Source organism: the organism of the source record quoted next, unplaced genomic scaffold (genome assembly GCF_019419815.1).
Source record: "Pyrus x bretschneideri cultivar Hongxiangsu unplaced genomic scaffold, Pyrus_bretschneideri_v1 Contig35, whole genome shotgun sequence".
Lineage (NCBI taxonomy): Eukaryota > Viridiplantae > Streptophyta > Magnoliopsida > Rosales > Rosaceae > Pyrus > Pyrus x bretschneideri.
Window position 1 is genome coordinate 1,105,004 of NW_025999668.1, and position 11,265 is coordinate 1,116,268.

Consider the following 11,265-nt stretch of genomic DNA (forward strand, 5'->3'; position numbering starts at 1 on the left):
TTGGGATTTGGAGGTCTTAAAAAAATTCTAAATTCCTATATTTATGAATCCAAACAAGAGAATTAGTGGCTGTCAATTTATAAATTCTAACTTTTACCAAAATTTCATATTTATTTCCTTCGTCCAAACATAATATAAACGAATACGATTTATGAATTTTCAGACCTAAAAATGATCCGACGAGGATCCGGATTCGGAAAATAGTCAGGGAGGGAGTCCAAATAGGTCCGCTGATCCCACTGGTTGGAGTCCGTTCTCCTCTCTGCCGGCGGACCCCACAGACTCTCTCTAGCACAGTAGCACTCTAGTCTCTCATTCTATCACTCACTCACTCACTCACTCACTCACTCACTCATCAGCTTACCGCTGAAGTGCGCGAGGCCCGCGTACAAAAAAGCAAATGCTGGGTAATTACAACCACCATAATCACGGAGACCACGGAGAGAGAGAGAGAGCTCTAGAGAGAGAAAAGTTAGAGAGACAGAGCTCTTGTCGCGCTTTGGCTCTCCGAAATTGCAAAAAAGGAGAAAAGTGAAGGGAAAAACCTCGGCATGTCGTTTATAGCTTTTGTTTTTGAGGAGAAAAGGAAGTGAGTGTGTGAGAGAGAGAGGGCTCTGTGAGAAAACCCTATATGGGAAGCTAACCCTTACCCATTTTCGTTGTTGTTGGTCACAAGGACCTTCCGGCTTCCCCAGGCGTAAATGTTCGACTTCGTTTTGCTCTGGTGCGTTTGCCTTTTCGACTCTTCTGCGTTTGGAATTTTGAATTTTGTGTTTCAAGATCTTTCTCTATGGATTCCACATTCTCCTTCTCACTTTTTATTTTGTTGGGTTTATTGGAAATTGATGTTTTGCTGTGTTGAACCTCTGGGTTTTTCTGTTTTTTTTGGTATAATTTTCTTGTTTCTTTAATCTGTGTTTAGATTGTGTTTAATTTGATATATTTAACCGAGTATTTTTGTGTAATTCTGGTTGAGTGAAAGTGAAGTTAGGAATTTGACAAGCCATTGATTGATTCTTGGTTTGCTTTGATCAGGTTGGGGGTTGTGGAAACTTTTGACAATTCGGGTTACGTGGTTGAAGGGTTCTTGTGGTTTAATTCACGTTCCCAAATTGTTTGCTCTATTCACATTTTATATATCAAGTTCTTTATTTTTGTGTTCATATTGTGCTAGTTTATATCGTGTTTCGGCTTTATTGAATCTATATAAAAAGAAATTCAAACACCAGACACTTTGCGTTATTCTTTAAATGGATCTTTGTTTTTTCATTAATATTGTCTGTATGAGTGCTTTCTGAAAAGAAGTTCACTTGCTGTTTGAATGTTGTTTTGTTTCTGATAAAGATGGAATGGAATTGCAAGTACTGTTTTGTGGACTGCTTACACATTAAGATCTGACTATATATGCGAAGGATTCGGGTAAGCTAAATCTTGATTTACCTTGTAGATTTTTGCTGGATGATTTTTCTATGAGATACACGGTTATTAGGCATGGAGAGGGTTTCAGAATCAAAGGTGCTTCCTGAGAAATATGATGTGGGACACGAGGTGATTTATTCACGTTTGGCCTCAACGAGAGGAGTGGGTCACTTGTCAAACACGTGTTCTGGTTTGGCGAGAGAAGATGTTGCTTCTGCAAGAGACAGGGGTCAATTTTCCAATGGGCGATTGGGCTTGGTGAGAGAAGAAATCGCATTGGCAAGGCAAATGGCTGAGTTGTCAAATGTGCATTCTGTTATGGTAAAAGATGGAAGATCTAATGCTCGTGAGTCTCAAGAGTCAGACTCGCCTACACCTTTAAGAACAACAAAAGGAAAGATCTCTTTGCCAGAAGAGGAAGAACTTCTGTCTGACTCTCTCACATTCAAGGGAAGTATAGACTCATTTGATGAAGGGGCTCCTAGTTCTTTCGCTGGGGTTAGTCACCCTCCAGAACCTATTGATATTGACTTAATGAAACCAGTGTATGTACCGATTGGTCAGAATAAGTCCGAGGCTGGACGCCTGATGAAGAGCCTATCTATGAAAGGCCCTTTTCTAGAAGATCTTTCCCTCCGTGTTCCTGCTAAGAAACCAAGTTCAACCGTTCTTTACCCTGCGGAAAGCATGCTTGAAGAACCCAACGACGTAGGTGCATTGTCTCCACCATTTGTGGTTCAGCGTGCGTCACAAAATACGGAAAGTTCTCTCCTTCCTCCGGATTCTGAGGAGAAGGAGTGTGTTTGGGATGCTTCTTTGCCTCCAAGTGGCAATGTAAGTCCACTGAGTAGCATCGATAGTAGCATTGTCACTGCTATGAGCGTTGTCAATAGCTGTGGTAGTACATATAGGAGTGACGTAATCACTAGTGATGGCATGCTTAGTATCGAGAGAAACTGTGAAAGTGCCAAAGGGAGTGTTATAAGGGAATCACTTGAGAGTCCAAAAACTAGCGTTAGTCGAGCAAGTGATAGTAGTGGCCTTAGTGATGACAGCAACTGGAGCAACCTTACTGGGAGTGCTAATAAGCCCCATAAAGGAAATGATCCTAGGTGGAAGGCTATTCTTGCTATTCGAGCTCGAGATGGGATTTTGGGTATGAGCCATTTTAGATTATTCAAACGGCTTGGTTGTGGTGATATTGGCAGTGTTTATCTCTCAGAACTAAGTGGAACCCGTTGTTATTTTGCAATGAAAGTAATGGACAAGGCATCCCTTGCAAGCAGGAAGAAGTTGACTAGGGCTCAGACAGAAAGGGAGATTTTGCAACTGCTGGACCATCCATTCCTTCCAACTTTATATACACATTTTGAGACCGACAGATTCTGCTGTTTGGTCATGGAATATTGTCCAGGTGGTGATCTGCACACTCTGAGGCAACGACAACCTGGAAAACATTTCTCAGAGTATGCTGCAAGGTATGGCTGTAGTTTCTGAAGCATTTTTTCAGCTGTCTAAAGTATTTTACTGTTCCCTATTTTGATCAAGAAGGTAGCCTAATATGCATATCACCTTTAAATGGTGTATCTTTTTGTGTTTATAATATTGCCTTTTTGAGAGTTTTCCAATATGGAAATTGTTAAATTGGCAAAGATCTAATTTTTCTGCCACAAATGTCTTTTTTGTTATGCATCTTAACAGCTTGTACATGTTTCTCATACTTTTAACAGTACTTTGCTGTATTTTTCATCAATTCATCAATCTCCATTCTCACCGACAGTAATAAATAAAAAATAGTTTAAACTTCTATACTGCACAGTGACACCACTTCATTTTGTGATATGGTAGGGGTTAAGGAACTCTAGGATAGGTGTGTAATGAAATTATCTATACTTACTATCTATTAAGAGAGCTCTCTTTGCCAACTAACAATTCAACAAATATGGTGGTTAGTTAGAAAAGCTTTCTTTATGGGCTTCTGGCTTGAAAGAGCGCATCTCCTTTTTCTGATAAATGAATACTTCAATTTGCTGCTTTGGGACATTTTCATATTCACATGAAGGTACTTCGCACTTATTTGCTATCACCTTCGCCTTTTTAGAAAACTTCACGATGTGACTTACCTCTATCACTATCACACTACTATTTGGATTCATTTCCCACTTATGGAAATGATAGAGTGCAAGTCATGTTCTATTCCTAGATGTTAGTGACTTGCTATATTTATTCCCACGCTTCGTCTGTTGGCCCTCTATTGTATGCAAAGTCATATGATAGAATGCACAGTGATATGCTAGTCCTATGAGCGTCTTTTTATGTCTTTGTTTGTCCTCTGTATTTTTACATTTCTCTAGTTTCCTTTTTGTTGTCGATATCCTGTCCACCGTTTTGTATTTGTTCCTCTTGTTAACGACGTTTTGTTTCCTGTAAGTAAAAAGTATGTACTCGTCATCTACTTTGTATTTGAATCCAAATACTGTGTAAAACTAAACAAATTTTCTAGTATAAAAGAATGTAACTGGCCAAGAGGCTGAATAACATATTGAAGTATTAGTTGTTGGAGGTTTGGCTGTTTATGCTTGGATTGGAAGCCTTTTTGAAACTAAATAGTATGTAGAATAATGATTAAAGCATCAAGTAAAAAGTATGTACTCGTCATCTACTTTGTATTTGAATCCAAATACTGTGTAAAACTAAACAAATTTTCTAGTATAAAAGAATGTAACCGGCCATGAGGCTGAATAACATATTGAAGTATTAGTTGTTGGAGGTTTGGCTGTTTATGCTTGGATTGGAAGCCTTTTTGAACCTAAATAGTATGTAGAATAATGATTAAAGCATCAACGTTTGTAATTGTAACGTAAACAAGAAACTGAAGAAACCATCATTGAAAATATTGCTATTTATGCTTGGCTGCATATTGTTGTACTACCTTGACCTATCCAATCTAGAAATACATGAATGATTTAGAAGTTGGAGCTATTCATTCTATTACCTTGCCTTTCCTCCCTTTGAAAGATTATTACTGAACTGGAGAAAGTCTTTCTTTGAAGCCAGTGTAATCTTCTAAAACTTGTTCCCCACATTAAGAATTATATGCTTAAGAAAAGTGTGCAAGGATCCTGACCATATATTTAAGAATTTTGTTCTGTTTTCATCTTGTGTGGCACAGTGGCAAATTTGATATAGTGTAGTTTATCATATTGCGTGTAGATTGGATGCATTATAGTTTATCTTATTTGATTTTGTTCCGTTTTCATACTGTGTGACAGATTTGATGCATTCTGCTAAACTAGTTGTTCTACCAATGTGCTAAACTAAGCTGTCATTTTCTGTATACAGAAAGTTGGCAGGCAGTAATATACTCGTCTATCTTTGTTCTTGTAGATTCTATGCTGCGGAGGTTCTGTTGGCACTGGAGTATCTACACATGCTTGGAGTTGTCTACAGGGACTTAAAACCTGAAAATGTGCTTGTCCGTGATGATGGCCACATAATGCTCTCAGACTTTGATCTTTCACTGAGATGTGCTGTTTCTCCAACCCTGATAAGAACTTCATATGATTCAGATCCCTCAAAACGAGCAGCAGGTAGTGCATTCTGTGTCCAGCCTACATGTATTGAGCCCTCATCAGTATGCATTCAGCCTGCTTGTTTTATCCCAAGGTTCTTCCCTCAGAAAAGCAAGAAGAGCCGAAAGCCTCGAGCTGAGCCTGGGTTTGCCACCAATGCACTTCCAGAGCTTGTTGCGGAGCCTACTCAAGCTCGGTCTATGTCTTTTGTTGGAACGCATGAATACCTAGCCCCTGAAATTATTAAGGGAGAAGGCCATGGTAGTGCAGTTGATTGGTGGACGTTTGGTATATTCTTGCATGAATTACTGTATGGCAAAACCCCTTTTAAAGGCTCAGGAAACCGTGCTACTCTGTTCAATGTGGTGGGGCAGCAACTTAGATTCCCAGATTCCCCCGCAACTAGTTATGCAAGCCGCGATCTAATTCGGGGGTTGCTGGTGAAAGAGCCACAGCACCGGCTTGGGGTGAAAAGGGGTGCAACTGAGATCAAACAGCATCCCTTCTTCGAAGGTGTAAATTGGGCTTTAATACGATGCAGCACACCACCAGAAGTACCAAGACCGATGGAAGCTGAGCTGCCAGTGAAATTTGGGGCAGTTGAGGCAGTTGGTGTCGGAAGCAACAGTAAAAGAATGGCTGGGGCAGACGTGAAGTCCGGGGGTAAATATCTAGACTTTGAGTTCTTTTAGTTCGGATCACAGGTTTATTGTGCCATCTTGTACTCATACCCATCATTTAAATCCCGAACGAGTATGCCTGATTCACTGTGTTCTCTGCTAATGAACTTGAGATTAACTATCTCATAGAAAGAAAATCCCCATTTTGACGGGGAAAACTGTTTAGTAAAGTTATTATGGTGATAGATTTTTCAAAAAATTATCGGGATGGTACCAGTTTTCGTGTTTAAACTACGTAGGGATGTCATTAGAGCTAATGCAATTATGCAATTGCTGTGTATTGAGATATTTTTCTGTTCCTGTTGCACACTGTTAATTAAAGTAGCAGGAAATGCAAGTACAAGTGTTGCAAGGATGCTGTGTCTTCCTCTAACATATTTATGCAGCGGTAACATGCACATAAACAAAATATAAGGGTTTGTTTGGAAGTGTTTTTAAAATGATTGAAAGTACTTTTGGTGAAATTGATTAAAGTGTTTTTTGGAAGAAGTACTATATGTGCTTCTACTCGTAGGAAGCACCTGAAATGCTTTTCCATGATCCATTTGGATTTGTACTGAGGATTGGTTTCAAAAATATTTTCACAAGTACTTCTACTTCTTTTAAAGGTACTTCCAAACCGAGCTGTTTAAGTAATCAAGTTCACCTGAAACGGAAATTAATCTGAAATATGAAATGTTGTGACCGGTGATTCTTTAATGAATGATCGAGTTGTAAAGAATATCAGCAACTCAAGCTGCATGGGCATTTATTTGAAAAAAAAAAAAAAAAAAAAAAAACACAGCTGCCATTAGCATCACGAGACATAAATACTAAACCTAACAATCGTGTCGTGTTTCTCGTGTTCATGTCATACCTAATAGCTTAACGGATAAACGAGTAATATGACCTGATCCGAAATCAACCCATTAATATTATTAGGTAATATGACTCGACTTGTTACCCGTTAAGAAAAATATATTTTAAATCAATAAAAATGAAAACGAAAAACATAATTTGACCCAAAAAAAAATGTAAAACATGATACTAAAGCAGTATATACATACTAAATTTCGAAGTTGACCATTTCATGAAGCTGTAAAGTTTTTCATTATGAGTGATTTATTTTTCACACTTCTACAATAATTATTATTATTTTTATTGATTTTGGACTCAAATAAAAAAACATTGTTCATGAAATTTGGAGGGTTTTAAAAATCTAAATGATCATATAACCATCGTCTAAGCTTTGAGGATGCAATTATAAACGTTTGTTATGCTTTCATATCTTTCAGACTTATACATTAATGATTATGAATTTTGTTTATTTTGAACTCCCTTAAAAATATTATTCATGAGAGTTTGTATGGTTTTAAAAATTCAAATGATCATATACCCATCCTCAAAGCGTAGAGAATGTGACTAAGAGCGTTTGCATATTTTTTTTTCATATTTTTTGCACATGTAAATTAATTATTATAATTTTGTTTTTAATGTGTTTGGTATTTTTAAATTGTAACATTCCACATCGCTCAAGGGAGTGGTTCCTGTAAGCCTTATATATATATATATATGTATATTCTCATCTCTACCTAGCACGAGACTTTTGGGAGCTAACTGGCTTCGAGTTCCATCGAAACTCCGAAGTTAAGCGAGTTCGTGCGAGAGCAATACCAGGATGGGTGACCCACTGAGAAGTTCTTGTGTGAGTTCCAGAAACAAAACCGTCAGGGCGTGGTCGGGGCCCCAAGTGGACAATATCGTGCTACGATGGAGTCGAGTCTGAGATGTGGTGGGGGCTCGGGCTAGGACATGACATAAATTACTTGATAGTTTTATTTTTAATGTGTTTTATGATTTTTAATCTCCATCGTTGCCTATAATATACTATAAAAATAAATAAATAAATAAAACTTAAAATTTAAAAATTATATAGAATAATAATTAATAAACAATATATACATATTCATTATATCTAATGTATTTTATAGTAAGTTTTTTTTAGTAGTTTAAAAAATTAAAATCATAAAAATAACTTTTTTCTTATTGTGTTAAAACAGGTTACCCGCGTGTCACTCTCATGTAAACTTGTTAACGACCCAGTATTAACGGGTTATTATCGTGTGATCCGATAATGGCCCGATTAGTTATCGTGTTGATCCGAAACCTGTTATTTTGCGTGTCGTTTACATGTTGTGTTAACGGGTCATGTAAAAAATTGCCAAGTTTAATAAGTACAAGTGATACAAAAGTATCAACACTCTTAACTAATTACAAATCAACCAGAATAATTAGGCATCGTACACTAATGGTGTGGGCTTCGGTACAAAACCTTCTGAAGAAAATAACGTGGGACAAAACTTAAAGATAGAAGGAAAAAAAAGAAAAAAAAAGCACCACACATTGGTACAATTTGAAATAAAATAAGAAAACACCAACAACATGAGACCACTTCAAAATTTTCTCCCAATAAGGGTTTTCTAACAATCCTTGAATTGAACTACTTGGATACTGTTATAAAAAAGTGTGAATGCCCACTCAAAAAGCAGTATGAATGAAGACTTTGAAAGATGATTAAAGTTTACTTTTCACATGATGACTTTGGTTCCCTTTGATGTATTAAAATAACTTATTTGATGGGTTTGTTAAGTCTTGACTTTTGCCTATAAAAAATTGAAGAATAAAGGAAGAAGTGAGGTGAAAAACATAATTAAGAAAGGAAAGGAAAGAGGGAAGGAAGTGAGAGAAAAAAAAAATAGAGAAGAGATAGAAAGAAAGGAACGAAAGAAGAGAGATGTAGAAGAAAATACCAATGAGCCATGCTAGAGAGAAGAGAGAAAATAGTGAGAGTTATTTTGTAGTCCTATTATTTTAGATAATGAAGAATAAAGGAAACAAGTGAGGTAAAAAATATACGGACGAAAGGAAAGGAAGAGAGAAAAGAAAGAAGAGATAGAAAGAAAGGTAAGAAAGAAGAGAGATGCAGAAGAAAATACGAATGAGCCATACTAGACAGAAGAGAGAAAATAGTGAGAGTTATTTTGTACTCCTATTATTTTAGATAATGAAAGAAAGTATTGATGCTGCCCCGATGACGTAGGCGTACTTGTCAAACTTCATACGTATTGTGCCTTATTTACTTTATTCCACTACATACATATTCTTAATTTCACAACATGCTATCAGCACGAGAAGCTCTTGTGTCAGCGGAAAGCACAAAGCCATAATTTTGGTGAAACATTATGTTGTAAGACAAGAAAAGAGTACATGCATTTGGAATGGAGCACATAAATTATTGAAAAATGAATTTATGTGCTGAAATAAAGAAGGTTTTAATACAAATGGCTGATTAGGCTAATTACAAGGCCTTTTTTTTGGCTAATCATAACAGCTAAGGCGTTTTTATGGTTGATAATAGCCTTTGTTTATGTAATTTTCAGTTTTAGGTGTTTTTATGTTTATTGCCTTTTTAATTTCTGAATGTAAGTTACAAAATGGTTATAAAAACCATTCTTGCTGTAAGATGAAGGAGTTGAACGTTTTTGTTGGTGAATGAAATATTCAAGAGACTTTCTATCTCATATTTGTGCCTTTCTCTTTGTAAGAGTCTACTACTTTGTTCTTTCTAGTGTCTACATTGTAGGCTGGTACTAAAACCAAAGTTTATAGGGTTTTCAAGCCTCTCCTTGTACTAGGAGATAATGGACCCTACCTATCAATCATATTTTTCATTTTATTTTGTTTTATCCGCTGCACCCTGCATCAGTTGGTATCAGAGCTTAAGATGTTCTTCGGACTGGCACATCATCTTTGTTGGTCGTCAAATTTGGTTCAGTTTCCTTTACTTTTATTTTGAGAGTTATACATCATCAGAAGGCTAAGGGAGTCTAAATTCCAATGCAACAAACTGTGCATCAAACGGAGTTTTGTGTGAACTAATATTTGCAAAACATCATAGAGCTCTAGTGCTACACCAAACCAGCATATCAACTGTGTTGCAAGCAAGGTTTCGAATTCATTAAAAATTCTTGACATCAAGCCATATATCATTGGAAAGCTCTTCCAGTCTAGTTTCTAAATCTTTAAGCAATTTCTAAGTCGTTATTTATGCAAAACAATATTCTCATTTCACTAAAACATGTTGCTTGCAGTCAGTATTTGAGGAAGCATATGTTCTACGAATGGAAGTCTAAGAAACAAGTGCTTTAGATTTTTCAAGTAACAAATTCCTAAATCTTGACCTTCCTCCAAAGTTCGATAGTTGTCCAGATCGTTCTTGTGACATTTGTGGTGGTTTATGTTTTGAGGTTGAAAAACTTCTTGCCACTGGAGTTGAAACAAAAGTTGAACATATGGAATGTATCGACAAAGTTGATTATAATTTTGTTTGTGATGAAGATTTAGAAGTCTTTAGAAGTTTGTTGATTGGTACTCTCCACCAATTTATTATGAGTACCATAGTAATGTTTTGACTACAATGGATGAAGACTTCCATGTCCAATTTCATAAAGAGGTAATAATTTTGCATTTGTTTCAGGATTATGTTTGGGAAGATTTCGTTGCTCGTGACATAATGAGAAAACCTTTGGAAAAAAAAAAGTTGCTGAGTTTGATTATGAGCTTGGATTACTCTTTGAAACCTATTCATCACCAGAAACTATTTGGAAAACGTACTTGTATGCTTTGAAGTCAAGTTACATTATGAATAGATTAAACAACACATGATTTGGATGGCTGCAGTTGAACTTGCATGAATTTGGGGGAAAGAACACTTGGAAAATTCTGAAGTTTCATTTGCTAATATGGATGAAGTGAAAAATATTGATTGGCCATTCTAAAGATCTAGGAAGACCAAACAAAACTCAAGGATGAGTTTTCTTCAAGAAGGGGAGAATGATGCAGGACAAGAAAAGAGTAGATGCATTTGGAATGAAGCACATAAATTATCGAAAGATGAATTCATGTGCTGAAATAAAGAGGGTTTTAATACAAATGGCTGATAAGGTTAATTACAAGGCATTTTTTTGGCTAATCGTAACAACTAGGGCAGTTTTTATGGCTGATAATAGCCTTTGTTTATGTAATTTTCAGTTTTAGGTGTTTTTATGTTTATTGCCTTTCTAATTTATGAATGCAAGTTACAAAATGGTTATAAAAACCATTTTTTGCTATAAGATGAAGGAGTTGAACGTTTTTGTTGGTGAATGAAATATTCAGAGAGATTTCTACCTCATATTTATGCCCTTCTTTTTGTAAGAGTCTGCTACTTTTTTCTTTCTAGTGTCTACGTTGTAGGCTGGTACTAGAACCAAAGTTTATAGGGTTTTCAGGCCTCTCCTTGCACTAGGAGAAAGTGGACCCTACCTATTAATTATATCTGTCATTTTATTTTGTTTTATCCGCTGCACCCTGCATCGCACTACCTACCTCTCACCTTGGCTAGAATCTCACATGGAAGAAAATCCTTTTCTTTTATCCTCATATCTTTGTACAACTAATTTTCTTAAAGGAAGTATATCTTGTTGTATGACTGTATATCATTATTTGTAGAAGCAATAAAGGTACAGAAGTGAAATTCCTAGAAAAACCAACAGTCGTGTTACAAGCTTGAAACT

At 36.3% G+C, this 11,265-nt stretch overlaps 1 protein-coding gene across 3 annotated transcripts; it reads left to right on the forward strand.

Moving 5' to 3' along the window:
• The first annotated feature begins 325 nt into the window (after positions 1 to 325).
• LOC103944995 (serine/threonine-protein kinase D6PK-like) lies at positions 326 to 6,026 on the forward strand. 3 transcript variants are annotated; one of them, XM_048591805.1, is made up of 3 exons: positions 326 to 724; positions 1,345 to 2,897; positions 4,762 to 6,026. In XM_048591805.1, exons 2-3 carry the CDS (start codon positions 1,492 to 1,494, stop codon positions 5,681 to 5,683), a joined length of 2,328 nt encoding a protein of 775 aa, XP_048447762.1. In that variant the 5' UTR covers positions 326 to 724; positions 1,345 to 1,491; the 3' UTR covers positions 5,684 to 6,026. The 3 variants fall into 3 exon arrangements, with proteins under 3 accessions (XP_048447762.1, XP_048447761.1, XP_009353778.2); XM_048591804.1 differs by having other exon boundaries at positions 327 to 724; positions 1,448 to 2,897; XM_009355503.3 differs by having other exon boundaries at positions 330 to 724; positions 1,448 to 2,897; positions 4,807 to 6,026.
• Positions 6,027 to 11,265: the final 5,239 nt, after the last annotated feature.